Here is a 13,240-nt window from a genome sequence, read left to right on the forward strand (position 1 = left end):
CTGAAGTTTGACTTGAGAAAGCTCAGAGCGGGGTAAGTGGTTTATGCCGTGCCTCCAGAAGCAGATGACTTTTTGGACATTAGGTACTTTCATCTAAATGACTCAGATGGCCCCACCGCTTGTCAGTGCTGCCAAGTATGAGTGGATTAGATCCCAAGGCACTAGAACGTTGGTCACTCCTCATCCCCTTTGAAGGGGACTTTTCAAGATACAGCCAATTACTTATATACCCCCAGGGATCCTTTCCTGGAGCCTGGACCTTCCGTCAACATGGGGAACTATGTTGAGTGTCCCCTTCCAGTTGGGAAACCATGGTAATACTTGACAAAAACCAACACAATGCAGAAGCCACCAAGCAGTAAGTGTACCAACAACCGGAGTGCCCTTTCAGGCAGTGTCCACTCATTGCTGGATCCAGTTAGTAAGGCAAGAGAAGTTGTTTTTGTTTGTTTTATTACCAGAGGACATTTTTAGGAAGGGGGAGAAAGAAACATTGATGTATGAGAGAAGCATCGATCAGTTGCCTCCCATACATATCCGGATCAGGGATTGGTGCCCAGACCGGGATTGAACCCACAACCTTTTGGTTAAAGGACAACGCTCCAACAAACTGAGCCACACTGGCCAGGGACGAGAGCAGTTTAAGGACATAGCATCTCCATGTAGCACCAACCCACTCAGCCCACTGTGCCAACCATGTTAAGATTTGTACCTGGGATTTGTTCTAACTTGATATGGTAAGCCATATCACATGGAAATGATTGTCATGAAGGGAGAAGTTCATACTCACAGATCCCTAGAACCTGCAGGCATGGCACAACATGCCATGCAGGGCCACATGGGGAAGGACCAGAGTTGGTCAGGAGCCCTCTGCTCTAGGGAGACGGCAGAGCATGGCCCACAGTCTTTATTAGGGTTTTCTGGGAAGGAACGGGTGAGGCAGGGATGGTACACTGAGTAAATTTAGGGTTGTACAGTTTGAATAATTTTGGTAGACTCAGGGCTAAAAAGTTTGTCTCCAGTTGTCTTGTACCTGGCCCTGGGGTGATTTAGAACAAAGGATAATATTGGTCTGGAGTGTAAGAGTTTGGGGCTGTGGACTCTGGATTGGTTTGTATGTCAAAGGGGGATCCTTTGTTATTTTTAGGAATTAACAAGTCACATTAGGAGCAGTGTCCCCAGGATCAAGGTCCCAAATGCCAGAGTATCAAGAATGCAGAAAATAAGAGCATGTAGCCAATACTCTTAGTTATACCAAGAGACATGGATTTCTATGAGCTATAATGAAAAAAAAAAAAAAAAAGATGGGACTATGTATATCCCATTTTTGCAAAATAAAAATATTTCCTATCTACGTCTGCTTAGGATTATAACATGAAAGAACACATACTTGGTTAATGCACTGGATTGTGGCAGAAGGGTAAGGGATGGGGAAGGAGGTGCTCATGTGGGAGGAGAGGGGTTTCCATGATAGTAACAAAATGTTGATCATCCCTTTATGTACAACTGTATGTGTGACAAAAAGATACTTGGCAGCATGACACCAAAATGTTAGTAGTGGTTATACTTCAGGGTAATATAATTCTACATGACCATTACATTCTTTTTTTGGTTCTTATGTTGCTTGAATTTTTTACAATGAGTTTGTATACAGTTGTCCCTTGGTATCTGCAGGGGGCGGGTTCTAGAACACCCTCATGAACATCCAAATCCAAGGATGCTGAGGTCTTTTTTTATATAAAATGGTACAGTATACACATCATCCTATTTATTGTAAATCATCTCTAGGTTACTTTTACTAATACAATGTAAATGCTATGTAAATAATTGTTATAATGTATTACTTAGGGAATAATAACAAGAAAAAAAACCCTTCTGTATGTGCTTAGCAGAGGTGACCATCATAGGCCTAAGCAGTGCATGTTAACAACAATGTAACTTTCTTTTTGGGGGGGAATATTTTTGATCCACACTTGGTTGAATATGCCAGTGTGAAACCCACAGATATGGAGGACTGACAGTATTTAGGCAACTAGAGAGAAGCAATACACTCTCTTGGATTCCAACCTAGTTTGTGGCAACGTGGCTAAATACACCGAGAAGGTTGGATTCGTAGGTAAATATGGGACTCGTTATAGGGCCTCCGTCAAGGTAATAATGAAGAAAATTCAAATCAGTCAGCACGTCAAGTACGCTTGCTCTGTCTATGGCAAAATCAAGATGAAGAGAAGAGCTGTGGAGACTTGGCACTGTGGTTCCTGCGTGAAAACAGCAGCCAGTGGCACCTGGACCTACTGTTTACTTTGCTGTCAGTAAAGTAAAGCTGGCCTTCAGCTTTAGTGAAAAAACTGAAAGACCAGTAGAAGCTCCACAATTTGAAACATTGCTAGCTTAAAATAAGTGGGCTAATTTAATGTAAAAAAAAAAAAAAAAAAAAAAAAAGACGCAGTAAGTTATTTGCAGTTTGGAGGAAGACTTTTTTCTCCTTTGAGTTACAAAACACAATTTTCAATTTCAACAGCATTCTCAAAAGTCATAAGCATCCTCATCAAGGGGGGAAAAGTGAGAATAAAATGGTAAGAGCTTACTAAAATCAACTATAAACTAAGCATATGTAAAACATCTGACCAAAAAGGTCTGCTATGAGGCCAACATTTACACATTTACAAACTCAACAACTGTATATTTGGAATTCAAGCTCACAAAACCTCTTTTACTAGCCTCCTGCTGATAACAACCAGGAAGAAAGGAAATATAAAATTAGCTTCATGATAATAACTTATGGGTTATAACACAAGAAGAGTAAACAGTAAAACGGGAATTTTATGACAACAGTTCATGTTTAACTCAGATTCCCTGTCAGGACATTTTCTACCTTGATCAATTAATTAGGACTTGGTCACATCTTAACACAATTCAGAGAAAGGAAATTCATGTATAAGTACAAGCTGCCATCTGGTGCATTAAAATAAAGAAAACATGGGGTTTCCTTCAAGTTAAAAAAAATTCCTCTGATGTACTTTCTGGATTGTGGTAGGAACTGAATCTAAAAATATTTAACATAAAGCTAGACAACAGTTAACTAAATGAAATCATTGCAATAACTGAATACATGAATAAAAACGAATAAAACATTTTTGATGCTAACTTTCCAACTATTATTTTTGATATAATCATCCTCAGTAAAATCTTCCTTGAAAGTGAAAACGAACAGGCTGATGATGCAGCCAGTAGGAGAAAGTCAGTGCTATTAACTTCCACTTGTTCATCCTCAGGGACAGCATCTTACAGTACACACAGTCTGCTCCAGGTCCCACGTGGGGGTGCCATGACCTGTCTCCTTGCACTAGAGCAACAGGGGGCTGCCTCATGTCACACCAACTGGGATCAAGAGACATGTTTTGATTAAATAAATTATTTGTAAGTCTTTCCCAGGACTTTGTGCAAATACTAACCTCATTTTAAAAGGTGGGAGTAAAAAAATCACCCAAATTCAGGGATAATTTAGCTGTCACTGAACAGTTTTAAAAAAAGTCCCATTTAAAATATTTCATCAATGGAGACACAAAGTAGCGTAGGATCATCGACATTCATCCTTCTTCATCACTACTGCTCCAGGCATCTTCAAAAGCTAGATTCAACTGCGATTTGCTTGTAGTCTAAAAAGGGGGGGAAAAGAAGATTCAATTAATCTACCTCTTGATTTTAGGTTCGCAATATAGTCGTGAAATATATCAAATGAAAAACAATTAGATATTTTGAAAGAAACTACTAAATTGTTAATTTCAAAACAAAAGTAATGTAAGAAACATCCCATATACATATAATGTAATTTAATTTTAAATAGACATACCAGACTTTATCCAAATTATCTGTTTCCCTCAAAGTAGTTACCTCACAACACATACATACATGTGAGCTCATGAGAGCATGTGTGCGCACAGACCCATACATACACCCTGATGCTATTGCTTAATGCATTTTTGCAACTCTTTAGAATTACCTGGAGAAGGTAACAATTTACCAGCCATGTAGTTAAGACTGGACTTAGGTCTAGAGTCTAACTGGACAACTTTTTATTGTTTGGGTGGACCTAACTTTTATAAATAAGCAAATATCCATACATGAGGAATAAGGTGTTCATCAAACTGAGTAATACCATTTTGGGTTCAAAAGGTAACATGGGTTAAATCATGAGGTTTATTTTTTTATAGTTGGTTAAGTAGTTCAGAAGAACTGCAAAATATGTCCGAAATGATATTATGTTTATCATTAGCACCTAGGTTTCCCTGGGCGATTTCTTAGAAAGATAATAGACATTTGGTAGATGTTTACTTAAAACAAGAAAACATCACAGTATTCTTACAACTTTAGAGTCGTACCTAATAAAGGTAATCAGCAACTAGAGGAATTTTAATTTTCTGTATTATTTCAAATTCATTTTTTAAAAAAATTTTTAAATGGTTATCTTCTTATTCTCTGGCAAATGACTAAATGACTTAAGACGGTCTCACTTTTTTGAGTATCTGGGAATTATGAGCTAGGTTTACTTCTTATTCTGCAGCTTTTTACATTTGCTGTGGGACCTGAAATCCAATAATATATTAGCACCAAGACTACTCTTAAATTATCTTATATGTATTGCCTTTTACAACATATAGCAATATTTTATGAGGTAACCCCAACTGTATGTCTGAAAATGTTCATTTCCTTTTTGATGTCCGTAATTCAAACAATGATAATGATTGAAAAAGTAGGTGTTTCTAATAAATACCCAAAGTATCATAAAACCATATATATTTTAGGTATTCTTTATAGCTGTTAAAGCTATAGAATAGAGTCTATTACCAATTTTATGTTGGATATTGTCACTATTACTAAACCTAATGTTGGCAATCATCACTTAGTTGTACAAACAAAATTCTACTATACCCCGGATATCCAGATCCAAAACCATTGCCAAACTTCAGCTAACTATTCATTTACTTCTAGCAGCAGCCCATATGCTTGCAAGAGTAGCATACTGAAGTTTATTAATTTACTCCTTCAAACATTTACCTAATTACCTATTGTTCTGGGTTTATAAGTTAACTACAAAGTTACGTTATTTAGTGGGAGTTTATCCAAAGATGTATTATCCCTATGGGCTACGTGATTCCTCTTTCCAACTCTATCTTTGGAAGCCTTTAACTCTGCCTTACATATCTGCCGAAAACGTGCTTGGGTGGATAAACCATGCGAAGGTCATGCCCCCAAATTCCACCATGGAAGCCCAATAGGCAACAGCCTATTAAACATTTAAATTTCACTTGAAGTCTCACAGAGAAGCAAAATTATATTTTATTGCATTTATTTTTCCTATGATGAGCAAAGAAATAAAGTGAAAAAAGAAAGGTAGTTGCATGTAAACTTTACTGTTTATATTGGTAAAGGATAACATGAATTCATTACAGTATTATAAGAAGTATATTTTATTGCTAAAAATCACAACTAAAACATCATACTTATAGTTAAAAGTTGCAGTAAAAATCTGTATGGATGTGGTATACATATTGTTTGAGACCCACTGATCAAGCGTAACTATCAACTGTTATTTCAGTTTTCTCTACAAGGTCTCCTCCTAGTGGACATCCTTTCTATGCTTGAACATACCATCTCTACCTCAACAGGCTGCTCATTCTACTGACAGATAGTTCTGAATGTTTCTGGGAAGCATACGTTTAGAGGGGAGCTAGTCCAGGTCCAAAAAAATGGGGAGGAAGAGCAGAACCAAATATCTATCACACATACATCTTGATAAATTCTAAATTTCTTATTGGTAACTAATGGAAAGTCTCCATAGGTAGAATATAGGGTTGTCTGTGTCAGCAAGTAATCATTATACACTAACACAAGTGGTAAAGAAAACATCTCTGTATTGTGTGACCATAAAGTAAGATTCTTAGTGGAAGGTCAGATTTAAACTGTAATATAGGTGACCTATAGATCTCAGAAAGGAGAAACTGATTAAAAGTTATATAGGCTTGCCTTGACCAGGACTGAGTTTACAAAAAGAGGGCAAAAGGAAGGCAGAGTCCTCAGATATAATAAAACATCTTGCCAATTAAATAACAGGATTTATGCTTAACTACCATAAAATCTATTCCTATTACCCATTATATCTTGGTTGATGGGGAAGTATAGCTCCTTTAAAGATGGATTTGGAAGGAAATCTAAGAACAATTTTGCTTTGATGTTCTAATAGCTGGAGATATAAACTTGTCCCAGATTACTAATAAATGGCAAAACTGGGATTCAAATCCAGTTTCCAGTATTATTATTACTTAGTTTACCTGAAACTAAAGACTGAGTGAGTGAGTGAGTGACTCGTGTGTGTGTGTGTGTGTGTGTGTGTGTGTGTGTGTGTATGTTGTTTTGAACTGTGTTATGTTGCCGCTCTGGGAAACTGCAGGAATCACTTACTGGATAGTTGAGATGAAAAACTTTTAAACAAGAGTTAACCAGTAAATATATATACATGTAAGGAGCAGAATCTTGTGTAGATGGACTTCTCTACTGGTATTCGTTTCAGGATCACATTCATGTTCTACCTATACTCACAGAAATCTTTCAGACTAAAGTTCTGTGGAAATAATCTTGGTGCATACCATTTTATATTAATATGAGAATGATGGCTATCTTAAAGTAAAACAGTATATTTTAAAAGATAAGGTTTTATAGCTCTGAAACAAAAATAAACCTAACTTGTTTATCTCTATTTGATTTTCTACTTGTTCAGGTTAATTTCTCACATACAAAAATTCTTCTAGATGAGGAATCCAAACTATCACTAACTATATATAATAAGGAAATAAACCATCAGAATCACATACTATCTTTGTAAATTAAGCATTATAGTTTTCTTCTAGTATCCTGTTTCCAAACATAAGTTATAGTAGATTTACTTTTATTTTCATTTGGTAAATAATTGTTATACTTCCTAACAGGACCCATACTGCTATAACTTGGATTACAACAGTACATAGTATATACTGCATATATACTGTACACAATTAATATATAGTATATATACATATGTATGTATATAATAATACATATAGTAATGTATATAGTAATTCCCAAACAGCAGGACACCGTAACTAAATAATAATGCAAAATAAATGGCTGAACCAAAATATCTGACCACATTAAGCTTTCTACAGAAGAACATTCACCCATATAAAGCTGCTGTACACTAAAAATAATCAACACCATAATAAACCAAACTAGACATGTGATGAAATCTGGAAGTATTCATATGGTATTTGCTCAGCTGCTTGGAAATTTATCATTGTGTTTTTATTCTCTCTTTCATTTAGATTAGGTCCAAAAGGAAATTATTCACAGGCTTTACACTACAGTAACCATAGCAGTGGTTTCAAATATAACTTGTCAATAGCTGCTAAATGCTATCAACTACCCCCATAAAAATCATTTCCATGTGGTTTGGACAAAGTTCTGTTTTCATAAAGGAACTAAATACATGAAAAATGTCTTTAGAATTTCAAACTTGCTCTCTCAATGACTTTCTTCCACCTCCATCTAAGATGTTTTATTTTTATTCTGACTTGGGTAAGATTAACTTAAGGTGTTACTAACATTTATATTTTCAGCTCTAAAAAATTATACATATAAATATTGGTTTTTAGACACTAGCCTTTTTATATTGTAGAAATTATAATTGCAGGGATGATTAACACTGCTTGGTAAAACAATCTTTGTTAGGAAAGATATCACCTACAAAAAGCTTGACATAAAAGTAAAATAATTCAGAAGCCACTACTTAAGATCAGGGATTCATCTTTGTTTATCCACCAAATTTTTAAGGCTTTTTATTCATACTGTCACATTTGTACAAATTTATCCTTTAAGATAGGAACTAACAGACTGCTTGCTGGTGGGAATGTAAATTGGTAAAACCTGACAGTGTGGAAAAAAAAAAGAGCCTTAGAAATGTCACCCATTCTATCCAAAAAAGTAATCAGAAATATAAACAATTTATGAACAGATATTTACTTTGATTTATTATGATCAAAATAAATGTCTCCAAATGAATATTTAAGTAAATTGTGGTATGTAAATGACAGAATGCTGTATTATTAAAAGCAGTAGTTATTAATGACATGAAAAAAAGCTTCTTGTACAATATTAACTGAGAAAAGTAGGATGTTAAGTTGTATGTCCAAGCATGATATTGTATATTTAAAAAAACAGGCACATATGCACTGGAAAAAGAAGTAGAAATTAAAATATAAATAGGACTTAATTCAACTTTATAAACTTGTTTTTGAAATATTTTTCTGAATTTTCCAAATGTCTTATAACAGGCAAATTATTTTTAAAATCAGAAAATAGCAAAAAAAAAAAGGCTTTAAAATCCTCTTCCACAGAAAGTAAATTAATAAAGTTTTCTTCATGATTTAGAAGTCACTATACAATTTGTACAAATAATATTTACCTCATCATCATCAGGAACTGGTTCATATAAGGATGGTACCCAAGCAAGAATATTGCAGTCTCTGCTACCGCTATAAAGTTCCTATAACACAAAAAGCGGAGATGACTGTGGGTTAATTAATTTAAAGTTGATACCAATCTGAAACAAACTAAATTAATTTTTAAATGATTAGTTCTTAGTTTACATCAATTAGATTAACTCTATTTCTACTCCAAAGAAACTGGACTTGTGCTGTCTCTAAATGTTTGTTTGTTGATGTAGTAAATCTTTGTTTTATATTTAAACACAGTATCATAATACCTCGGAGCTTGCTAAAATGAAATATTTACAAACCAGTTAACATCACAGTTTTTATCATTTATAGTATCCATTTATTTCAAATGTCAAAGTAGAGAAAGAAAAAAAATGGAAAGAAATAGTTTGTTCTCTGCCAGTAACTAAGTTTTAATAACTCCAGTGAAGAAAATTTATGCGTTTCTGGCCAAAAGTTCATGAAGTATTACCTTGCTCACAGTTGCCTAACTGGCTGCTATTCAACTTAAGGAGCTTTAAGATCCATATGCTATGCTTGTTGAGAAGTTTATTTTATAAGGGGAAGCTTGGGTTGATGCACAGTCTGTTTATATCAATGTCTTCAAGGATATGCTGTTTGCACATGGCTGAACGATGTTCATTTCCCTTAAGGAATATCTTATCCCTTGGAATAAGGAATATTCCAAGGAATATCTTACCTTACTGAAACATTCCTATGGGGCTGTGGAACAGGTCCTGTCACGTATACAGGGCATAAAATGGTATAATCCTTTTGGAAAACAGAATCTCAATATATATCAGAAGTTCTTGTATGCATGTCTAAGAAGTCATGTCAAAGACATACATGAAATTCAAGGATATCATCAGTATTATATTTATAATAAAAAAAGAAATAATTGTCCAAAGTCAAATAATGACTTATATATAAGTTTATGTTGCTCTTATATTATGGGTTACTATATGGCCATTCAATTTATTTTTGAATACTATTTAATGACATGAGAAAACACTCATAATAATGTCAAGAGAAAAGAGCTGGATATACACCAAAAACTCATAGTGTGAAGGAAAAAAAACAAGATGTAAAATAATAGGTCCATTTAAAAAACTATTTGGCAAAGAAGAAAGGGATAAAAAGCAAAAAATAGCAAAGTGTTAAGTGGTTGTAAAACTCTAAATGACTAAGTGATTTTTTCCCCTCAGAAATAATTCCTGTATTTCTACATAAATATTTTTTAAAGTATAACTTTTTTCTGCTCTAGTATCCAATTATTTATTTATTTTATTATTCTTCTCAAAGACCAGTAGAAACCTGGTACAATTAGTATTTTTCTAAAAAAAAAAAAAAGTAGGGGTTCTGGGTAAAGGGAAAATAAGATTATAAAGTTATAGGAAATATAGATGTAAAGAATTAAAGTAAATTACATTTAGTTAAAAATGGTTAAAGTTCCTAAAGAAAACAAAATTACATAAATTGTACTATTAAATCTAGAATATATGGTTACAAAACTGTAGATAATGCAGAAATATTTTCATATGTCCAGTGCCCTCAAGCAATTTAATTTTCTGAGAAGGCAAGATACATACCCAAGATATTAAGCTTAATAGGCAATTCATACGTAAGTGCTTTTATACTGATAAAGATATAAAGAAAATTTTGTAGATGTTGGAGAAAGAGCTTGAAAGAGACAATACTTCAATCCGAATAATTTAATAAAGACATCATTTAAATGGAGGTATTTGAATTGAGTCTTGAAAGCTTTTGGGGTCAGTGCAGGAGTTCATTTGGGTAATTAGATTTTTTAAAAAAAAGAACAACACTTACAGAACAGTTCCAAGTGCAACACAAAAGTGGTGTTTTTCCTGAAACATGAAGGTAAATTGCCAGCATGAGGTCCTATCACTCTTGAATAATTCAGCGTACACTACCAATGAACAAGGACATTCTCCTACATAATTACGACGCTATAAACAAAATCAGAAAATTCAGGAGGGACCTAAGATGGTGGCAAAGTAGGTAGAAGGCACACTCACCTCCTCTCAGGGCCAAACTGTAATTACAACTACATTATAGAATAATCAACCTGAATAACCAAATAAAGAGTAGCTGAACAGAAGTCTTACAAGCAAGTGAATACAGAAAAACCCATGCCAAGACTGGTAAGAAAGGTAGAGACAAGAAAGGGCTTGCTCTGCTATCACGGGCAGTGCTTGAGAACTAAGGAGGATATCTCAGCTGCAAACATCCTCCCTGAGGAGTGAGGGGTCTCAACTCCATACCAGGCTCCCCAGCCCAGCCTCCAGAGCCGGGAAGAGGAGCCCACATAATATCTGCCTGTGAATATCATTGGGGATCTCTCTGCCAGGGTAAGACAGGAGACTGCTAGAAAACCAGGAACCCTCTTAAGGGGCCACCACTTAAAATCTGTATTGTAGGCACTCACCCTGAGCTCCAGCTAAGGATGATGGTTCAGAGCAAACTGGAGTCATACAGGGGGAGACTGGGTTGTGTAACTGGGAAGAGGGCTGGAGGGACAGCCACCAAATGTCCCTGGGCAGAGTCCCTCCCTACATCGCCTACAGCTGCCATCTTTCCTGGGTAAAGCACTCCCTTCTGCATGACATCAGCCTTGGGAAATGCACTGGTTCCACCCACCGGACTCCCTATGGACCCCCCTGCCAAGCTCATACACTGCAGAAGAGCCTGCTGGCTGCAGCCAGCAAGGGCTTGTGATGCAGTCTTTCTTGGAAGGCTCTCAAAGAGGTCTGGGAAGGCTCTTGTGGTCTAGAAGACTCAGTGGATATCAGAGACAAAAAGGGAGAGACTGAGTTGTATGTCTTTGGGGCAAGGGTCATTTTTCCCCATGCGCCTTACAGGCACCATGTTCCTATGCACAGCCCTCCCACCACATAACCAAATCTTAATTTGTTTTAGCCTGATGAACTCCACTGGCCCAGCATTGATGACTTCCTGAGACACCGCCACACTACAAAGAGCTGCAGGCCTCAGGTGGGTGATGGGTGGCCTTGGTGTATCCAGAGGCTTTTGCTGAATGGCCTCAGACCCATTACTGGTGCCAAGTCTGAATACGTATCAACCTGGTGAACACCACTTGTCTCTACCTGGTGACTCAGAATCTGCCTCACCCAACTCACATATTGTCAGATGTTCTCAGTGGCTGAGCCCAACAGAAATCTACCTGGCAGGCAGAGGTGGATTTCAAGGAGCCTTGGTCCTTTTGCTGACCTGCCCCAGGCTTGGTACTGGGCACCCAGGTTGGTCCCTCCCACACATACCAAGACCCAGCAGAGGCAGACATTAACTGTGGATCACTTGGTAGCTCCTAACAGGTAGCCCACGGCCAGTCACAGGCAATGCCTGACAGCGACCTGCACCAGAGTCCCTCTGAAAATGCCGAGGAATCAACACACCCAGTGGCTGGCTTCAGACCATATCAGAGAATGACTGGTAACTGCCACACCCAGATGGAGATCACAGCGAGCACAAGGTCCTTTGGGGAGAAATTCTGCTTTACGGGTTCAGCCCCTGCACAGCAGCTTGTGCACAGCGGTCAGGGCCAGTCCTCATGTCTAGCTGAACTGAGGGCCAGCCCTGCTCCAGGGTGGGCCAACAGCGATCAAGTCTAAGGTACCACAGGAAGGCTCACATAGCCCGCACAAGGGACCTTCCTGGAGGGCCTAGCTCAGGTCATCAGAACTACACCGCTGAGGCCCACAGGATACCTACTACCTAAGGCCATCCTATCGAGACTGGGAAACAGAGCAGATCTCCGTAGTATGCAGAAACAAATAGAGGTAGCCAAAAATGAGGAGACAAAGTAACATGCCTCAAAATGAAAGAACAGAAATCTGCAGAAAAGGAATTAAATGACATGAAGGCAAGCAATCTATCAGATACAGAATTCCAAACACTGGTTGTTAAGGATTCCCATCAAACTCAGTGAGAGCTTAAACAAAGAGATAGCAAGCAGAAATACACACACACAGAAACCATAAAAAAGAACCACTCACAAATAAAGAATGCAATATCTGAAATAAAGAATACACTAGGAGGAATCAATAGCAGACTAAATAACAGGAGGAATAATAGCGGAAGCAGAGGATCAAATAAACAATTTGTAAGACTAGGTAGCAGAAAACACCAAAACATAGTAAAAACAAAAAAGAATTTTTAAAAATGAGGATAGTTTAAGGGACCTCTGGGCCAATATGAGCATAACAAAAGCTACATCATAGGGGTACCAGAAAGAATAGAGAGAGAGCAAAGGATTAAGAACCTATTTGAGGAAACAATGATTGAAAACTTCCCTAACTTGATGAAGAAAAAACACACACAGGTCCAGAAAGCACACAGAGTCCCAAAAAAGATGAACTCAGAAAGGCCCACAAGACTCATCAAAATTATATGTCAAAGGGTAAAGAAAAAGAGAGATTCTTGAAAGCAGCAAGAGAAAGACAATTACCTACAAGGGAGAATGCCAATTGATTTCGCAACAGAAACATTTCAGGCCAAAAGAAATTGGCATGAAATATTAAAAGTGATGAAAAGCCTACAGACCAAGACTACTTTATCTGGCAAGGCTATCATTTAAAATTGAAGGAGAAATAAAAAGCTTTCCAGACAGAAAAAAAGATAAAGGAGATCATCACGACCAAACCAGTTTTACAAGAAAAGTTAAAGGGATTTCT

The 13,240-nt window shown here is 36.7% G+C and overlaps 1 protein-coding gene across 1 annotated transcript in view; it reads right to left on the minus strand.

Moving 5' to 3' along the window:
- Positions 1 to 2,453: 2,453 nt before the first annotated feature.
- The window catches only part of ERCC8 (ERCC excision repair 8, CSA ubiquitin ligase complex subunit), a 38,215-nt gene continuing 27,428 nt past the window's right edge, over positions 2,454 to 13,240 (minus strand). Inside the window, exons 11-12 of the mRNA XM_054578382.1 lie at positions 8,498 to 8,578; positions 2,454 to 3,659 (exon numbers count right to left, since the gene is read on the minus strand). Coding sequence (XP_054434357.1) covers positions 3,591 to 3,659; positions 8,498 to 8,578 — 150 coding nt within the window. The 3' untranslated portion in view covers positions 2,454 to 3,590. The remainder of the gene's footprint in view (positions 3,660 to 8,497; positions 8,579 to 13,240) is intronic.

The sequence above is a fragment of the Pteronotus mesoamericanus genome, unplaced genomic scaffold, assembly GCF_021234165.1.
Source record: "Pteronotus mesoamericanus isolate MK-2021 breed Mesoamerican mustached bat unplaced genomic scaffold, CSHL_Meso_final contig_50, whole genome shotgun sequence".
NCBI lineage: Eukaryota > Metazoa > Chordata > Mammalia > Chiroptera > Mormoopidae > Pteronotus > Pteronotus mesoamericanus.